The sequence below is a fragment of the Pelodiscus sinensis genome, chromosome 6 (assembly GCF_052426305.1).
Source record: "Pelodiscus sinensis isolate ZL-2025 chromosome 6, ASM5242630v1, whole genome shotgun sequence".
NCBI classification, from domain to species: domain Eukaryota; kingdom Metazoa; phylum Chordata; order Testudines; family Trionychidae; genus Pelodiscus; species Pelodiscus sinensis.
The window spans coordinates 50,749,775-50,771,301 of NC_143057.1; the positions used below are offsets into that span (position 1 = coordinate 50,749,775).

The 21,527-nt window shown below is 37.9% G+C and overlaps 1 protein-coding gene across 1 annotated transcript in view; it reads right to left on the reverse strand.

Annotated features, from left to right (window-relative positions):
• Positions 1 to 590: 590 nt before the first annotated feature.
• CHSY3 (chondroitin sulfate synthase 3) overlaps positions 591 to 21,527 on the reverse strand; it is a 265,889-nt gene continuing 244,952 nt past the window's right edge. Inside the window, exon 3 of the mRNA XM_006131872.5 lies at positions 591 to 5,806. Coding sequence (XP_006131934.4) covers positions 4,244 to 5,806 — 1,563 coding nt within the window. The 3' untranslated portion in view covers positions 591 to 4,243. The remainder of the gene's footprint in view (positions 5,807 to 21,527) is intronic.

A 21,527-nucleotide genomic window follows, 5' to 3' on the forward strand; every position in this document is an offset into this window, starting at 1 on the left:
ACATTTCACTAGACAGAAATACACTAATTCTCAGCTATGTTTTTTTAATCATTTCAACTGATGCAGGAAAATAAACGCAATAGACTACAGTTGTCTTCTCGCCAAGTCTTAAAGATTTTTTTGTCATCTGAAATGAACTGTGACTAATCCTTGTTAATTAATCACTTTTTTTTAAGAAAACCCAAAAAGTTAAAATGACCATGTTTCTTCATTGTGGAAAATTGATCATAATGTGCTCTATAGAAGTTTTCTCTCTACATAGCAAAAATTTTTAGTGGATTCATATTACATATATTAAAATCATTACAGCCATTGGCAGCCATGTGTCAAAATTTTAGGTGGAGCACTGTAACTGTCACCCTTAAATGGCTTCACAAAGGACACTATTGAAAATGTCTCCGACACGCTGGTGAACTGATCAATAAAATGTAGACTGCTTGTGCCCCCATGTCCTGTTGTTCCTCAAGTGTATTTTATGCAGGGTAGAGAACACAAGTGAACTTGCCCCGGAAAGATCCTTTAGCCTAGAAGATGTAAGTGTAGTAATTTAACTGATGTGAATAGCACATTGCATTAGGAGAAAAAGCCAAAGATGTTACTTATTTTTAATTTTCTCATTTTTCTGAGCAGAGCTGTTTCAAAATGACAGAAGTACCAATAGGCACAAGCCATTGTCAGTAATCAGAAAATTAAAGCAACTCTCATATCTCCATTCCAAAGTACTATGACATTACAGTCTATTTCATTATTAATCCATTGACTGCACGTATGCAAAGGGATAGCATACAAGACATTTCATTTTACAGTTAAAATAGGATTAAAACAGGATAAAAGTAAACAATGGACACTTCAGCCTAAATCTATACAACCATAACATCACTCTAACATTTTTGTCTTTTTTTTATTTTGATCTTACCAAAAGGGGCATTATACCTTAAACAAACTAATGCAAGTTCGCATGGTCTCAGATAGTTATTCCAAAAACAATGCAGTATTTTATAATGAACATTTATAATCAGGTTGGTAACAAAGTAATTCATCATGTAAACAAATTAATAAATCATCACTAAATAAATATCTGTAATAGTAATTACTAACATTTTGTTCATATCACTTAGGACTCAAACCCGCAAGCCCTCTGTACAGCATTGCCTCTACAATGAACATTTTGGTCTCTATTTTTAATGTGAGCTGAGCAAATAGCCAATAAGCTATCCAATGTAATTAGACTGGAATACAGAGAAGCAGATCAAAATTGTTGGTCTCTCTTTGAAGTCTATGGCCTGATCACAGACATTTACCAACAAGTATTCATTTTCTGATATTTGCTATTTGAGCTACCTTGGTTAATTGTGTGTGGTCAGACTAATTATATTGCCTGTTCTTGGTTACCTGATCGAATAAGAGTGCAAGCACTTTAGGCATAAATATTCATGAAAACCTACATTTTTGGGTTCCAAAAATAGTTTCAAATATAGCTCTGAAATTTACTTTCCCCAAAAGTGTATCAGCAGCATTGGGCTGAACAGGAGGAAAAGGAGAGAAGATGGGTTCTCCCAAGGTGATCTGGGCAATTGCAATTCATGCTCTAACTACCAACTTCCATCAGCACCATGATGAAACACAATGGCAATAGTTTTCTCCTACTTCAAATAAAAGGTGTTGGAAGTACTACTCCATCATTTTGGCTACGTATAGACTGCAAGCCTCTTTCGAAAAAGGCTTTTTTGAAAGATACTTTTGAAAAAGCCTTTTTTGAAAAAGAGCGTCTAGACTAAAACCAGTACTTTTGAAAAAGCAAGCCGCTTTTTCAAAAGAGAGCACCCAAGCAGTCTGGATGCTCTCTTTCGAAAAAACCCAGTTTGCATTACATAGTGCCTTTTTTCAAAAGAGCACTTGCGAAAAAAGGCATTCTTCCTCGTAAAATGATGTTTTCCACAGTCGAAAAAACTGCCGCATTCTTTTGATTTACTTTCGAAAGAACGCAGCAGCAGTCTAGATACAGGGGAAGTTTTATCGAAAAAAGGCCACTTTAAAAAAAAAAAAACCCCTGTAGTCTAGACACACCCTTTATGCTGTGATTTTTGTTAATGAGCTCACCTGTCCCAGTGCTTGAGCTACTTTGTGTGTTGCCCTTTGCCTATTGCTGTTATTTGTGTTTAATTCAAATATACTACTACTGTACTATGAATTTCGGGATGTTTCACAGATTATGCTTCCTAATATATACCAGGCTAATACATTAAATTGAAACACAAGAGACATCAGAGTACTTCTCACAAAGATTAATTTCTAGATTTTAATTTTACTGAGTCTTCTGCCAGCCAGGAGGGATCTATGGGATCAGTAATTAATTGGTCACCATTGCAGGAGTCTTGGATGGAGTCTTGGGTGGTCAACAGGTCTTTGTCTCTAGAAAAATTCCCTGCCTGTCAGTCACTCAGAAAGAGAAAACAAAAAAAGCTGAACATGGTCAAAACACATTTGTGTAAACATATGAACAACACTTGAGGAATTTTTATTTTCATCATTTGCCCAGCTCTCCTTCCAATATCATTTGAAGTCAACTACGTTAGTTATTACATATATCCAAAATATGAACTCAAGTTTGGCTAAAATCTGATGGTTTCTTGTGTATGCTTTGTGAGTTCTTAGCAAAGACTCCAAGTAAAATATTCTAAAAGTGTAAAAAGAAAGATTAAAAAGAAATGTTGTGGAAGAAAGCACCACCTGAAAAGAAAATATGAACAATATTTAAAATGGTCACACAGTTTCCCTATACAAAAACTTAAGTATAAAAATTTACTTTCTATTTATTTTTTCTTATGCTGGTTTCATTTTAATTACCATACAGATCCATAATATGACAATTTCAGGCAGGGCAGCTGATAGACTTAGCTGGGTCCCCGGCAAGGCGAGAGGGAGGTGTCTCCAGGTTCCTGGAAGAGGTGGGACTTTGTGCAGAAGGGATCGGGCTGAGGCTAGGTTCCCCCAGGCAGCCCTTCAGCACCAACCGGAGCTCCAGCAGTGATTTAAAGAATCTGAGTCTCCAGTCTTTGCCATTGCTGCTGTAACTGCAGTGGTAGCTGGGAGCTTTTTTTTAAATAGCCAGGCTCCAGGGTAACTGACCCCTTTTGTCCCTTTCCCCCATTTAAAAGCCTGATTTTAGGCTTTCTGGAAAGATACATTTTAATACAGTCCTGTAACATTTGTTTAGTATAAATATATTGGCAAGGAACTTTGACCAGCAGAAGTAAATTTCCATACTTTTTTTTTTTTTTTTACAATTTTTGAAATTTTACAATGGCTAGTTTCTGAATGCAAATATTAATGCACAAACGTAAAAAAGGCAATTTTAACTACACTTATCACCTTTTATATCAGGTGCAGCTTTCCGAAAGGAATATGAAAGAAAATCCTTTCTATTGTAGAGACCCATTTTAAAGAGACACAGTAACTTAGTCTCTGTTTTGAAAAAGAATACTGTACGTCTATACTTTATTATAAATAATCATGTTCTGTCATAGTTTCTTCTTGCCAGCAAATGAAGGACATTTTTTTCACAAAGCTTCTAAAATGTACATGAGTAGTTGATTAAATCCCTTGAGAAAATAAAGTTCATTCACACAGAACAGACAATAATAAGGAGCTCATTATTACAATAAGACTTTTAAGGACCTTGGTAGCCAGTACCAATTGCATTTGGAAAGATACCTCAATTTTTCTTTTTTTAAAAAATAAAGATACAATCATAGTTATTCATTTACTTTAAAAATTCTAAAGATGAAGAAAAGTAGTGTTTATATATATATAAGTCCTCATATAAATTATAAAACTCAAGTTTATGTTACAGAGTTCCTTCCCCAGAGGAAGCATAAAGCACTTTTGTGGTACCTTCACCAGTAAATATTTGTATCACATTAAGTTTGACAAACACAACACAGATTGATATTGCATCTTAAAGCCCAGAGAGAACATTCCTTTGATACAGTCTTTCCTGATGAATGTGCTCCATGGGATCATTTGATTGCCATGAGTTCCGTCAATTTTGACTAAAGCGAATAGGAAAGTAACTCATCTAATCAGTTCAGAAGGAATTGGAAATATTAGTGTACAGCAGTCTCATCTAGTTTGAGGTCAACATACACCCTTTGGAAGACAAAGAGGAGTTTAAAAATATGACAATAAAATCAAAACAGCAACGAGGTAAACTCCTCCCAAAAAGGCAGAATGAGCTGGCATGTCAGGAGAGAGTTTGATTATATCTGACACCTAAGTGCTTTTCTAGCCAGAGTTCAGCCAGCTGCATGGTAGATGCAAATGTACTTGCTCTGGACCCCAAGCACATTTTATATTGTTTAGGGTCTAAATTGGGGTCGCACTGAACAGGATGAAAAACATGTACAACTCCTACTTCTTGACTTCTAAAAGCCTTCAGCCCAGAAGTTATTACTTTAGTGAAGAGGTCTACATCCTCAAGTCCCCAGCCTTGAATTGAGGTATCAAATCCACCAGCACTCAGTAGATCACTTTTGTAAATACAAGTGATTCCAAATCCATAGTCTCGCCAAAATCCAGTTTTCTTTGTGAAAACAAAGTTACTGTCAGCTGGAGGGTTGCCTCCATATATCACTTTTGGATCATATTGGCTAAAGATGATGGGATAATAAACTTGTTGTCCTTGAATAGTATTATCTCTACAGCGCTGGAGAAAGTCTGGAGTGAATATCAGGTCAACATCACAGAATAGCAGCAAAGTGTCATTGTCAAATTGAGATGAGGCTATTTCAAGACCTAATCCTCTGGAAAACTCTCCTGTCATAGGAATGAGTGTCATATCTGCCTTCGGATACTTATTATGATATTCTTTAATTAGCTCTCTGTGTTTGCTGGAATCTTGCCCAGAATCAGAGCTGAACAGAATTACTGCTAGCTTTACATTTTGTCTGGGAATGACACAAGTCTTTTCAAAATTCTCCATAAATCGCAAGAAAATGTCGTATCTTCCTGTGAGAGGGACAAGAATATGTATTTTCTTGTCACTGTGACCTCCTATTTCTTTGGTGCCTTGGAAGGATGAAAAAATCTTTAAAGAATTTGAAAGAAAAGAGAAAGACTGAGTATCACTGTTGATATTCTCCACAAGGTTTCGCACATCCAGTTCCTCAGCCTCTTTGAAAAAAGGCTTGCTAAACAATTGCTGAAGGTAGGCATGACGTCTCACTGGAACTGTCAGTTTTCTTCCTTTGTGTCTTTTGTACAGAAGCAGCAAATCCAGGATATACTCCACTCCATGCATAGGATCAACCCTACGGTAGCCATATTGTATTTCCTTGAAATCAATCTGCCTTCCCCTTGATTTAGAGTTCTCGTTTATCATTTCCATTACTTGCATCACTGTGTCATCCAATGCTGCTCGCAAAACGCTATTTATGCTTTGTCTGGGTGGCTGATTCTCAGTCACAGAGTACAGTAACTTCCCTGTTAGGAATTCCCATTCAATGACTTCATTCCTTTCATGGGGCTGGAAGCGATTGAAAGATGGCATCATTCCTAGCTGCTGATCTTCCTTATTTATTTCACTGTTACTGAGCTTGCTCATGAGGGCACTCTCTCTGTGGAGCTGGATGGTACGATAGCGTAGTTCTGAAATTTTGCGACTCAGTATGTAATTGTGGAGTCTGTATTGGTAGGCTGGCCTTTTATTTGGATGAAGTGTGATGGCTGTGTGTATTTTGCTGTTGTGAAGATCTTGTATGTAACCCTTCCGATTATGTTCGTAATTTTCATGGAACAATTGCTGCATCTGGAAAGGGAAGAGAATAAATGCAGTTAGGTAGGGGAAAATGGTAAAAAAATATAACCCAATGAACACCTGTTCACTTATTGTGGTTTACTTTTCAAATCACAGTTTTCAAGTCAAATATTGAGTATTCATTATGTATATTTTATTATTTAAATTACAGTAATGCCCACAATGGGCATAAGATGGGTTGACATCTTGTGCTTATCTTTAGTTATTCTACCTGGAAAACCAGATGGATTCATTCATGTACACAGTAGTAAATCATGTAAACAATTTTGGTAGAACTGACTTCAGTGTGAGCAGGACTGAGCCCATGATGAAGTACAGGTTGAATTTTGAAAAGTATTCAGTTCTTCTCATAAGTCTCTATCGATACATAAACCACCATTTGTACAGATCCTTATTGCACAGCTATTACAGAAGCTGAGTGATTGAGGCTTTTTCTTTTTTGAACAAAAATTTGGATTTAGGTCAAGACACACCTGAACAGTTCTACATAATTCATAATTCCTATTGCACTAAGCAAATGGAGAGAGCGTCTTAATTTAAGCAAACTGACCTCAGTTGAAAAAAATTGTTAGATTTCCTCATTCCCACACCAGATTATGATACAGTATCTGTGTTATAATCATGAGGATGTAGAGTACTGGCTTGCCAATCATACTATATTTGTAAAGCCAATATCATTTAGTGTAACTCACTATTGATTTCTCTGGTAAAGATATCCTGCTTACTAAATGTAACTGTCAGATTATTAAATGTAACTAATTTAAATTATATCTAGTGGTTAAAGCACATGACCAGGAGTTAGAATATCTTGGTTGTAAACCTGCTTATGTTACTGACCCACTCTTGAGCAAGTCATGCAACCTTTCAGTGTCTCAGTTTCTCATAAACTGTTTTGAACGTTCATTACTCTTTGTAAAGTGCTTTGGTACTCTCACAGATGGGAAGCAATAAAGATGAGTAAAATATTATTAACCCTTCTTAAATACATTTTAGTCACACCATTCTTTGCTGAGATAACAAACACAGATTTAATTGGAAGCATGTTCCCAATAATATAACAGAAAAGAAAATGCAGGCTGTTTTCATTTATTTGATTAATGGGAAAGAGGCTGGTCTGTAATTACGTTATATAGAAAAGGGGGAAAGTGCTCATTAGATAGGAAATGCTGTTCAGAGTCTTGTGGGTGAACTGAAGCACTAATTAGATCTTGAGGTTTGTATTGAAGTCTGTCTTCTATGCACAGCACAGATCAGCAAAGATGACATCTGATAACAGAACAAACATTACTGCCGCTTCAGAATGCTTAACTAATTCACTTTATTACAAACCTCTCTAGACTGGGGAGCATCCTTAAATAGTTTGCTACTCATAGATAATAGCCACCTATTATGCTAAGAACCAAGAGGATAAAAACACCTATTAGCAAAAGATTCTTCAGAAGAAAATACACGTAATTGTATTTAGAAAAGTTATTAATTTCACACACAATTTCTACATATTGCTATTTCTTCTTCTTCTTCTGTAAATGAATTTTCTTATATAAACAAAACAATTATTGTTAGTTACCTCTGTATTTGAGTACCACCTTGGCAGATCCTAGAGCCTGAGCCCCAGCTTGAGCCCATACATCCATATCACAATTAAACAGCCTCTTAGCCTAAGCCTGATGAGCTCGATTCAGATGTCATGGGTCAGGTGTAGGATTTCAATTGCAGTGTAGACAGAAGGCAGACTCCTGGGCGAGGTATGGGAGGGTAGGCTCGGGGCCACCGTAACTGGAAAGGCCACAGGCAGAAGTGGTGGGATTAAGGGCTGGTCTGGCCCCCACTGCCCAGGGCTCTTAAAGGACCTGAGGGAGCTGTCCCTTTTCCCTCTTATCAGCATCCCAGGAGCCCAACTGCTGCTAGCCTAGCATGGCGTCCCCACATGGATGTGGTGGAGCTGGACCACAGGTGGCAGCCAAATGGTGCACATGGCACAGACCAGCCCCTAGCACTTTGGTGATTTAAACTACTGTGAATTAAAAGCAGCAGGGAGCTTCCAGCTGCTGCCATCATCACGATAGCAGCAGTAGTGGCTGGTAGCTCCAGGCCCTTTTAAGTCACCCGGACTGCTGGGCAATTGCCCTCTTTCCACCCCTTCCCCAATTGGCAGCCTTGAGTGTAGTTATACCCTTAGTGGGTGCAATCATCCTTAAATTTCCAAATTTGTGGAGAAAAAATGCTTTTTGTGAAAAGTTGGAGGCAATGGTAGTAATAAAGGACCGACTTCTAGCCTGAGAGCTGTAATTAGTATAGCAACCCTTTCTGTATCTTTTCATGCAGTTTTGAAAAGCTCAGAATTATCAATAATAGGTAGCTACTACTGACAGAAAGTAAAATATTTATAGGCTAATGCCTAAGTGCTGACCAGGAGTGTGCACCACTGGGCTGCGTCTAGACTGGCAAGTTTTTCTGCAAAAAAGGCCGCTTTTGCACAAAAACTTGCAAGCTGTCTACAGTGGCCGCTTGATTTTGTGCAAAAGCACTGACGTTCTACTGTCCGAAATCAGTGCTTCTTGCGCAAATGCTTTGACGTTCCCGTTCGGGCAAAAGCCCTTTTCCGGAAATGTTTTTGCACAAGAGGGCCAGTGTAGACAGCTCAAAACTGTTTTGCGCAAAAAAGCCCCATTGGCGAAAATGGGAATCGGGGCTTTCTTGCGCAAAACCGCGTCTAGATTGGCACGGACGCTTTTCCACAAAAAGTGCTTTTGCAGAAAAGCGCCTGTGCCAATCTAGACGCTCTTTTCCACAAATGCTTTTAACAGAAAAACTTTTCCGTTAAAAGCATTTGCGGAAAATCATGCCAGTCTAGACGTATCATCGTGTTAGCCACTGCAGAAATGCAGAGAAGTAAATGGTCCGTAGTGAGGGGATACGGCAAGTGAAAAGAGGGTTAGAGAGGCAGGTGCATAGTGAAGCTGAGGTGAAGAGACTGTGAGAAAAAGGGAGGAAGAGAGAGCTGCGGTACAGAAGGGTTGAAACAGCCAATCAGCACAGAGCAAAGGAGATCTAATAAGATACTGTAGAAAGTTCTCTGAATATCAAAAGGACATTTTGCTTTGGCAACTTCTGCCTGTACTGTCTGGAGCCTTTGAGTAATTCCTTTCCACAATTTTCTCCTAAGCCCATACAGTGGGAGGGGAGTCAGGAAATGCAGCAGCTGGGGCCCAGGAGCTATGTATTGATAGTCCTAAGTCATTAATACATTGCATAAAAATCTTATGCCCTTTGGAGAACACAGTTAGAATGCATCATGATCCTGATAAATTGTAGAATTGATCTGAAATCAATAAGATGAATTTCAATAAAGACACGTGGAAAGTTCTGCACTTAGGAAAGAAAAAATCAAATGCACAGCTAGAGAGCAATCCTGCAGAAAATTATTTGGGGACAATAATGGATCACAAATTGAATATTAGTCAACATTGTGATGCAGTTCCAAACAAATCAAATGTCATTCTGGGATGCATTGACAGGATTGATGAATATAAGTCATGAGAGGTAATTTGTCCTCCATTTGGCACTGATAAGGCTTTAGTAATATTGTGTCCAGTTTTGGGCACCACACTTTAAGAATGATGTGGACAAATAGGACAGAGTACAGAGCAGAGCAACAAAAATGATAAGAGGTTTATAAAATTTGACCTGTGAGGAAAGGTTGAAAGAATTGAGCATGCTTACTCTACCGAAGTTAAACTGAGGAGCAATAAAATAACAGTCTTCAATCTATAACAGGTTATTTTTAAGATGTTCCACTAAAGGCAGCACAAGAAGTTTGCACCACAAGAAGTTATCAGCCTAGTTTGCAGCAAGGGAAATTTAGGTTAGATATTAGGAAAATTAACATTTAAACACTGATAAAGTTATCTAGAGAGGTTTTGGATCTCTGCCATTGGATAACCAGTGGTTAGGGATTGTCTAGGTACACCTGGTCCTACTTCAGCATGGTAGGAAAGAGCAGAGGTCTTCTTGAGGTCCCTTCCAGAGCTATATTTCTGTGATTCATTGAAATACTTTCATCTTAGCACACAATAGGGCAGATCCTTCATTGATCTTAATTGGTACTGATTTGTGACCTGAACTAAATGAACGATGTTAAAGTATAACACCTGTGGTTTGGTCCCAGTGTGTTTAGATCCTGTTCCCACTCAGATCAGTGAGTGGGGAAGAATCCTACTGAATTCAGTGGAAGCAAGCCCAGTGTGTTCATTTTCTGTAGGACTTCACTAATCTTTTTTCTGAAGAGGTTGCTGCATTTTGAATTAGCCTTAAAGCACAACTAGCAGTATGGTTGGCAAGAATTTCTGATTGCATATCTTGATGCCAGCTAAAGCTAGAAGCTGGCATGAGATTTGGGTAATCCAACAGTGCTCTAAGGAAAGCTGGACTACAAGCAATTAAAAAAATGGTGAACTGAGAACAGTAAAGACAATGTTTCCTTGTATGCTTCATTACAATAGTTAATATGTATGCATAAGGTAATTTGCATTGCAAATATTCAAACGCATGGTAATCTTTGTGATTTACTGATGTAATAACAAATGAAAGTCCTTATTACATATAATGCAAATGCCCAAGCCATCCCTCTTTTATTATTATTACAAAACTAGTTTGCGTTAAAAGACTGAATGCAAATAGTGCTTTTTTAAATTAACACCATTTTTCTCTGAATATTGTTTATAAAATAATTTCCCTCACAAGTCCAGGAATTAAACTTAATCCTCACCACAACTCTGCTTTAAAAAAAAATATGAATCACAATATTATTATACCACCAGTATTTTATGGAACAACCAGCTTTTCACAGAACAATGGAGTACTTTTCAGTCATGTTTCCCCACCCCCAATAGTTAAAGATTGGGTCATGTCCTGCATTCCTGATCATCCAAAACTCACAGTGATTTCAAAGGGAATTGCAAACACATAAAATTAATACAGAGCTGGGCTAGTGGTGAACAAAAATTAATCATACGTGATAGAAAACTAGCTGTTTAAAAAACTGAAAGTGTAGAAGGCTCTCAGAGCATCTCTAGGGACAGCAATCTTTAGAACAGAGAAAACTGTAGCTCTTTATGTTGTTGCTAAAAATAGCTTCTTCACATAGTCTGTTCCATAACATAAACTGACTCTAAAAATAATATCTCTACTATTAGCGTTTTATTTGTGTTTAGCTTATTTGCATTATAAACTGCAATGTTTCTTTTAGAAAAATAGGAACCATAATATTACTATAATACCAGCATTTTATTTGCCTTATGAAATAACTAGCTTTTCATAGAATATTGCAATAACTTTTCAGTCCTATCCCTCTCCTTCCATAATTAAACAAATCAAACAAACCACACAAACCGAAGTGTGAATTGAGTTTACTATTTAAGTTATTGCAAGGATTACTGATCATATTGTTTTTGTACCATGTACATACTCTCATGTATATATATGACAATATATTCAGAAACAATATACATTGTAGTGCAGTTGAAGTCAGAGCCAAAAAAAGTGACTGTAACTATGGTATCCCTTTACACACAGCAGATCTGCCTTCTCTCAGTATTACGTGACATATTTCTTGACTCTAGTGGAAAAATATATATATTGCTGGGTGAACACAGCTATGGAGAAAAGTCTGGATTCTATTCTGTATTGCATATTTTCAGCAGAATTATTAGATAACTTACAAATATGGAATCTATTACAGATATATGAAGTTACAGCCACAATGAACAGATCTTAATGGTTTCATCCATTGTTCAGCATGAAAGGCTCAAAGGTGGAAAAAATCATTATCATAAGCCATCTTATTCCCCAAGTAGTTTATTTCACTGGGTCGACTTCACACATATCATAATCAAGGTTGACAAATTTCTGGCCCTTGCTTACAAATAAATATTCGTAACTGAGGGTAGAAGTGAAATACAACAAAATACTGCAATGCCATTTTTACAGGATCTGTGTTCAGAGGGGAACTACAATTTAAATAATGAATTAAAATTTTTGAATTTCCTTGATTTTGTGAGTTTGATTTAAACTCACTAGGTACATTCATTTTTAAATTTTCTTTCTAATATTAGTCAAGACCTTGCACTGAGATTAGCTTTACTCATGTTGAGATAATCAATGTCAATCAAAAGCCCGAATAAGCTCTGATAAAATGTTGTTATTCCATTAATGGGTTTTTTAAAGTTCCATTTCCCATTTTCTGCTTATTTAAAAACCAACTAATCAATGGATGCCCGTAGAGTTAGATTGTGTGGCAATCCATAGCAAACACCTTTATAGAGATGTTTCTTCTAAATACATGCCAAAGAACTCAGCAAATATGTAATAAGTGGAGGGGGAGATCACATCAGAAATTTAATTGGAAATATTTAATTTCTGTAAATATCAAATTTTTTCTTGTATATTAGCAAATTCCATTTCTATAAAAGCAATCTAGTTCAATATACGGTGCATATAAAAGCCATAAAGATGTCAATACATAAAGGAAAAAAGTTTAATTTGAATTTCCATGTCACATAAAACTGATTGTAAAAACATTACAATGAATAAGCTTTATGAAAACTATGGAGTGTTTTTGGGGTATTTGCTGTAGATAGAAAACTGGGACTTACCGCTGCTTGTGCTAGGCCTATCAAATTCCCATAAGGAACTGATTGAAGTTACAATACAGGCAAATTATAATCCTATTTCTTGTGTCCTCTAGCTCAGAATATTTGGTCTAGTTACACGTATCTGACCTGTGGGTAAAGGCAAAGCTAATCCATTTGCAATGCTTTGTGCATGCAGGATCTAGTGGAATGGTTCACCTAAATTCTTGTCACAACATCAAAGTTGCTGAAGCCATGAGTGGTGTTTCTTTGGGAGAGTTTTTGCTTATTCTTTGAAGAGGCTTTGCCTCACAGATGCCTTGTCCAGAGGATTTTCCTTGAATGAAGAGTAGTTGATGTGGTAGATGTGGTGAATGTTAGCTGTAATTCAGTCTAAAGATTCAAGAGATTCCTTGACTTTTATTGGTTTTTCAAGTAAACTATCAATCACATTTATTTTGGGTTAAAGGCTGACAAATTTCTCTATTTGTCTGAGTTTTTATCTGAAGAATCTTATATATAGATCAACTGATAAGGCTGTGATTTTAATTAACTGCCTTTTTCTTCTCTAAGCTTACTGGCAATTTGTTTCTTTATAAACAAATCTAGTAGATCATGAGTCTGTTTCCTTGAAACTTTCTTTTCATATCTTCAATTTAACTGCATAAAATATCAAGCTGCATAAAGTTCTATACATATAATTATCTGCGTGCATGAATATTTTGAATGTTTAAAGATAATTTTCAGATTTCATACAGGCTATGCAAGGGTGGCCTGGGGAGAGGGAGAAAACAGGTCCCCTGCAGTCTGGGGGCTAGGAAGGAGAAAACACTTCCTTAGCCCACAGCCTCCTGTACTCTCCCGCCCACACACACGTCCCCAAGATCCTGCCCTGAAAGACCCAAGCTACACTGGATAAGTCTGCTAGTAATACATAATCAAAACATGTCACTATTCAAAGTGCAACAGCTGTCATTACGATGGCCTTACTTCTGCCTCTGAACACATATGCTCCTTCATGCCCCAACTTCATCAATTTTGAGGGCATTAAATAAACATGAAGATGGGCCCTACTCAAGTTAATAAGTCAAGAACATAAGTGATGCTTAGATTGGTTCTGAATCTATGGATTTTTACTGTAAAGTGCAAGCAGTAAACTGATGGTTGATAGGCTCCATTGAGGGAATTGGATTGATAGGATTGATAGTGAGGACTGCATTCAACTCTGAAGTAGACATAGAAAGGGAAAATATAAATTAGCTTGTCATTTTTTTAATTTAACGTTTAAAATTAATTGAACAAATGGCCCCTGCAACCACTGCAAAGTAGTTTTTGAAGATATCATTGAAACAATTGGAAGAGGTTAATGTAATTTTTATCCAAGCTTAGGTTGGAGCTCTTTAAATATGTTCGGATGTCAATTAATAGCATGAAATCTGATTTCACATTTCCAGTACTGGGTATATATTTGAAACTTAATATTGCAGTGTTATGTGAATAACTTTCCAATTTGGGCGACAATGTATTCCATTTTATACGTCAGATACTCTCTTTATATTCAATGCATGCACAGCTTGTGCTTTACCTAATTACAATTATCATAATATCTGTGTCTGTACTGAAAACTCCAAACCAAAACCCCCAAATGTACTGTATAGACGCTTAATTTTTAAACATAGAAGGATTATTAGCTTGATCAGAGGATTTAAATGCTCCACTACATCTAGAGGGCATTTTGTTCACTTTATGGTCATTACAGAGTATTGCGCAATTCGTGACTGGGATTCTTAGGTGTTACCTTCATATAAACAAACAGCACCAACCAATAATTTATCTCCATTTTTATGTTTTTGGCTATTACAATATAATAACCACAATCCATTCTTTCAGCAGTCAGTAGTATCAGAATAATGGGAAACCTTTATACAACTGGGAGAGAACATTTATTATATGGGTCAGGGAAGCATGAACCCCTACAATTTACAATAGTGAGTAAAAGAATTATAATGATCAATCAACATAAAAAACCCTTCTAAAACTTTATTTTACAAGCCCATTTATATCATGGGGGCGGGGAGAGGGTTGTTTGTGTGCAATATAGAAGCACTATGTATAGTGTACTAAGCATTTTGTTTTTCCTGTTGAAAAGTAAAATCTAATCAAAGTTTCCTTGTTGTAAATAAATTGCTATGCAGCATAGAGGTTTTCTATCTTATGGTATCCTGTAGTGATCCTTTAAATTCAGTTGGTTTCATGACATAAAGCTGTTAATTCTTGTGTAATTGATGTGGTAAAGTGTGGGAGGGAAAAAAATTGAGGGAACCTTCCATTATTACTGACTCACACCACTGACACATGAAACCTACTGACTCCAGAACCATAAACAAGCCCTAAATTGAGCTGATCCTAGCGATCGAAGCTAGTGAGTGGACCATATGAGTGGCCTTCCTTCATCTCAGTGAGCTGTAAGACCATCTTAATGTAAGGGGACTGTTACCCCTTACTAAAACTCTGTGGGAGTTTTTTGGTTTGCCAACTCCCAACTTCCCAGAAGGGGAAGGGTTCATGAGACTGACAGACCCCAGAGACAATGGAAAGCAGCCAACACTCCAGCTCAGCCTGATTGACAGGTTGGAGAGGCCAGTGAGGAAGGGGAGAGGCCAGGCCCCGTCCTCCCTGTGAGCTGGGATTGTTCTGGCTCTCTCTGAGCAAACAGAGAGCTGAGACACAGCCCAAGCAGTGTGCAGAAGAAGTCCTGCAAAAGGAACAGAGAGCTGAGACACAGCCCAAGGAGTGCAAGCTGTGTGCTGAGGGGCAGTTTTTGCAGCAGCTGAGCCTGACACACACAGCTCAAAGAGCGCAGACCCTGTGTTGAGCAGCAGACTGGCAGTGCTCAGAGAGCCAAAAGGAACAGAGAAGCAACGCAAGAAGCTAGAGACTGGCCACGCAGCACAGCCTGCAGCTGGATGTGGTGAGCAGCTGGGAACTGCAAAGTGTGGGGAGAGGCTCTGGACTGGGAGAGGGGTTTGGCCACTTAGAGCTTGAGGCTGTGTGGTCACTGCCAGAGCAAGCGTGTCCAGCCTGCAGCCCTCCCCTCCCCCCCCCCCCCCTCGCAGCACATCCAAGGCCCCTAAGGCGCCTCTAAGGAAGAGACTGTGGACTGTCCTTACACTCTGCAGGCTGCTGTTTTGATATCCCGGTGCTACAGAGCAGGGCTGTGTGTTCTCATTTAACCATTCGCATTTTTTCTTATTCTTTTCTCTTTAATCAGTTGATGTTTAATAAATTGTATTTGCTTTGAACCTTATGAAGTGATCACTGGGCCAAGAAGGCCTGCAGTGTAAAGAGAGCACCTTGGAGTGGGGACACCCTAACTCCTGCCCCTAGTGACTACAAGGTCGGGGATTAAACCCCAGGAAACTTGGGCCCAGACTTGTTGGGGTTTCAAGGGCTCTGCTACTCAGGAGAGTGGAGGGGGAGCCCTCAGGATCAGAGAGGCCGTGGGGTAAAGGAAGTGGGAGCGGGGACTCAGATCCTTTCGCTGGTCCATTTCACCAGGGTGGTATAGAAGCCAGGGAAGTTCCCCAGAATAGCGGGACCATTCCCCCGCTTACATTAATCAAGACATATCTATTCAAGCGATTTCATCACTGGACCCAACCACATCAGCGTCTACACCAGACACTCACTTAACTACACATCCACTAATGTGATCTAGGCCATCAAATGCCAGCAATGCCCCTCTGCCAGGTATATTGGCCAAACTGGACAGTCTCTCCGGGAAAGAATTAATGAACACAAATCAGATATCCGAAAAGGCAACACACAAAAACCTGTTGGAAAACACTTTAACCTGCCTGGGCACTCATTAGTGGATCTCAAAGTCACTGTGATGTTTCAGGCCAATTCCAAGAGCCAAATACACAGGGAAGCACTGGAACTTAAGTTCATTTACAAGTTTGGGAAATATCATAAAGGTATGAATAAAGGAATTACCTGGCTCACACACTACATTCCACATTCTAATGACTTAACCAACTAACAATGAGTACTTAAGCACAATTTGCACCTATCAGTTTCTATCAGTTTTTCTTAACTTGAACAATCTAATTCACTACTTTTTTTCCTTTCTTCCCCCTCCCCTCCCTTTCCCCTCCCCCCGTCTCCTATTTATTCTTGGATCTGAATTTTTTATACTCCATTCATCTGAAGAGTGGGTTGTATCCACAAAAGCTCATGATACCATATATATTTTTTGTTAATCTTTAAGGTGCTGCTAAACTATTCATAATCAAGACAGTGTCCTGGGATAAGGTAGGTTTGCTAACGGCACTTGTGTACCTCGTATTTCCGGGTTGTGCCAATCAAATCGTAGAAGCACTTTGATTGGATGCAGAGGGTGAACACAACTCTCACAATGTTATATGCAGTCAGTATGCACCACACTTCATGTGCCTTTACTTTGTGTGCATGACGCTTTAGTAATACTTGTATGGAAAAAACTAAGTGGACCAGAATCTGGCAACACTGTGTGTGGGTAACAGTGAACAAAATGTCTTGAAGGCCATACATACATAAAACCCTGATGGGCCACATGTGATTCCAGGTTGTAGGTTGCCCACTGCTAAGCTGGACTGTTAATAACCCTTCTCTGCACAATTAATTGGACCAACTACCTTAATAGAAGAAAAAAAAGATGAGATCTAAAGGAAGGCAATCCTTTGCATTTAATATCAACCAAATATTAATCACTTATAGTATGCATAAAGGAAATGGTCTGAGGTATTTTATGTCACTGCAATTAATTATTCAACTACAAAGTTGTTTAGCAAGTATTTGTTTGGTGGTATATTAGGGTCTGCTCAGGAAAGACAACTGATAATAAAACACCATAGAACTGAAAATTGTCCCTTTTCATTCCACTTTGTGATCAGTACTCTGGGGGTTTGCTGCATAAATCCTTGTGATACTAATAAAAGGAAATGAAACAAGAACAAGTAGCATCATAACAGCTTCCAGAAGCCATACAAGATTTTGAAAACCTAATATTGTTGACTATAAATAAAAAACCCTCTTCTGTTAAGGCTATCAAGCATCAAATTTATGTATGTATTTATTTAGAGTTAAATAATACAAGGATGTCTGGAGGGTCAAGGCACTCTACCACATAATTAATAATATAGTAAAATTCCAACAGCATTAATCACTTGGTACAGGAATTTAGCCAGATGACCACTTACAAAAATCCTTTCTGCTTGTTCTTAATGGGGGAAGCATACTATAAAACCCTCTCCAAAATACCTATCATACATAGCTCTTGAAGCTTGCTTGCTTGGGCAAAGGAAGGTACAGTATACTTAGATTTTTTGGAAATTTTGCACAAAGGAAGGTACAGTATACTTAGTTAGATTCTGGATACAGTCTACATCTGGGGAAAGGAATAAGTAATGCAGAGATGGACATAAAATAAAAGGCACATTTTTTTCTAACCAAATAACAATTGGAAAATGAGCTTACTTACACCATTCCATTTGCCCTTTCTTTTCACTAAGAAATAAGTGAAGTTAGATGTATGCAGGGCCATGGATTTTTTTTCCCTTTCTTCTCTATAATTTCCAGAATTTGACAAGAACTATAGGAACTCAACATAAATAGTCTTATTGCTTAGGCTATCAATGCTAATGACACTTCCACTTTCAATTAATCAAACAACTTGGCACTATAACATTATTTCCTTAGCATCACTAGGCCCAAAATTATATAGTGTTGTTTATCAGTCCCCATTAAACTATGCAATACAGGTTTAACCTCTTTACTCTAGCACCCTTGGGACCTGACCAATGCTGAACCAGAGAATTTGCCAGTATCGTCTAGCATCATTACCAACACTTTCACAGCTTACTGAACTCTTAGAAGACATTTAGGGGTAAATTAGAGCTAAACAATAGCAAAGAACACTGAAAGCCAGGACAGGTGGCAGTGACCAAACTTTATGGGACTGCAGGAAACTTTGCCACATCCATGATAAGTGAACATCCAGCTAACTAAAATCATGTAGGACCAGAGAGGTTCAACAGATGTTGCCGAACCAGAGAGGTTCAACATGCAGGTACCATATGAAGAAAGAAATGCACTCTTAACAAGCATGAAAGCACCTAATCTCACTAAGTCCATATAGGGTACATCTAGACTACATGCCTCTGTCGCCAGAGGCATGTAGATTAGGCTACCAGACATAGGAAAATGAAGCGGAGATTTAAATAATCGCCGCTTCATTTAAATTTACATGGCTGCCGTGCTGAGCCGACAAACAGCTGATCAGCTGTTTGTCGGCTCAGCGCGATAGTCTGGACGCGCGGGTGTTGACATCAAAGGTATTTGTCGACCACCCAGGTATACCTCATCCTAGGAGGCATACCTGGGTGGTCGACAAATACCTTTGATGTCGACACCCGCGCGTCCAGACTATCGCACTGATCCGACAAACAGCTGATCAGCTGTTTGTCGGCTCAGCGCGGCAGCCATGTAAATTTAAATGAAGCGGCGATTATTTAAATCGCTGCTTCATTTTCCTATGTCTGGTAGCCTAATCTACATGCCTCTGGAGACAGAGGCATGTAGTCTAGACGTACCCTAAGACAACAGCCACTAGTAAACTATCAATAGCTAGGCAAGAAGGAAAATCTCAAATGTTAGAAGCAACACTTTGCCTTCCCTCTCTTTGATCATTTCTATGGATATTTACTCCCTAACTTATATGCATAAATGAAAATAAAAGAAATTTAAAATGTTTTCATATCTGAAATGTTCCATAACTTATAATGACAAATCAAATTATTAATAAAAAACCAAAGCACTGAGACAAGACAGTTTGTTTATAATATAATTTATTATTCTTGGAAAAGTGTAATTGGCTGTAAAATCTCTCTATCAGTATTTCTTATACAATCCATAATTTATAATGCATCTAAAATCTGATTTCTTTTGAAACACACAGAGTCATGCAGTTTGACCTTCCTTTACTACTCATCAGCTATAATTTTTTTAAGCCAAAAAAGCTTTTAGAGTATAGCTACACAAATACATAAAAATAAATATTAGGTTGCATAGCCAACTATAAGACATAAAGAATCTCTACACCAGGGCTACTCAACACATGGCCTGTGGGCCACATGCGGCCTGTGGCCTGTTTGCGGCCTGCGGGTGGGAGCCAAAACAAAAAAAGTAGTCAACATAACGGTCTTCTGTTGATGTGTGTTTTAGTAGTTAAATTCCTGGACTGTCATTGCTCATTAAAAGTGCTATCATATGGGTGGAAATCAAGTAAATATTGCATGTTATTAATATCAACAGAACTGACTTAAAAGGGGCCTGCGTGTTGTATAGTCTTGCCCTAATCTTAGTATTCATGCCCATCAGTGTGAAAGAAACTATTTACATTTATATGTGCATGTATATGCAACCACACTTAAGATGAAGCCCTCAGCATGTGCTATCGTCATCATTGTGGCCACGTGGGCTTCCAAAGTTGAGTAGCCCTGCTCTACACTATCACTGAATTCCAGGGAATCCTACTTAAATTATATATAAACAGACTACTATGGATTCTGAGTTTAGATGGAAGCATCAGTTTAAAAAAATCACTTTGCCTTAAATGTTTTACCTATCTGTTTAAGTAATCCCTAAACAGCCTATAACAAACATATTTAAACAAGCTGTTTTTGTTATATTTTTACTTTATTTTGCACATCTGACAACACTTTGTGCATTGTCAATTTGACAGTTTCACCTGAATAGTAGTCAATTATCCCCTGACAGGTGGTCCTTTCACTTTGGAAGGAGAAAAAAACAGTTGAATTGTAGATAGATTAAACTGTAAGAGACCAAAAATTAGGAGAAGAGATAAAGGGAAGGTATACTGCCCGAGAATACTTTTAACTTTTATTTAAAAATGGATAAGGATTCAAGTTGACATAATCTTTTTTAAATTGCATTTTGTTAGATTGTACATGTCTGCCATTGAAACCTTTAGAGCATGTTAGAGAAAGCTAAATGTTTCTTTATGTTAAACTTAATCACAAAGTATCTTGGGGGTGATACCCTTGACTTACTGTTTTCAGGGAAAGTCTGAAGTACGAAAAAAGGCTATCACAGAAGATTAGGGCTGGAGGAGACTTCATGAGGTCATAGTCTAACTGCCCCTATCCCCCAAAGCTCAAATCAGGAGACCTTGAAGGCATCTGAAAAACTAAAGAGCAGCGAGTCAACCGAACATTAAGAATAAAGTAACTTGGCTAAAAATATGTAACTTGGCTAAAAATAGCAAGTGTAGCAGAGGGCTGGAAGGCAGTGAATATGATACCGATCTTTAAAAAATGTGATACAGGTGATCCTTGAAGTTAGAAATGGTATTTTACTACCAGGACAACTAATTGAAATGATATGTGTTTGCCAGATCACTGTGCTGTTTATCAAAGATTTAGATGGCAAAATATAGAAATGATGCTAAGTTATGGATGCCAAGACAAATGATGAATACACAGAACGTCAGAGAGATGCAGCAAAGGTGGGTGAATGGGTATAGTGATAAGAGATTAAATTTGTTGTTGACAAATGCAAAGATTTCTGTGTAGCTCAAAAGCTTACCTCCTTCACTAGCAGAAGCTGGTCAAATAAAAAAATTAACCTCATCCACCGTGTCTGTCAAATACACAGTAACATACAGTGGAAAGAATGATCTGAACTATCCATACACCTTTACTAAGTTTGTAAAAACTCAAGACAACTTGGCTACTTTAGACTTCTGTGCAGGGACAGAACAAAAAAGCTTCAAAATATTAGAATTACAGTAATAAGAAATAGAATGAAAATAATATTGACAATATTTAAGGCTCACATATAAATCATCATTTTTGCACTCAGCTGGAATACTATGCTCAGTTCTGGTCATCTATCTAAAAAGGACAGGAAATAAAGAGAAGATTAAGAGATAAGTAAAGAAAAAGATCAGCAATATGGAAAGATTTCTCTAAAAAGAGACATTGAAAAGACTTGGACTATAACTGGTTGCAAATTGGAATTTC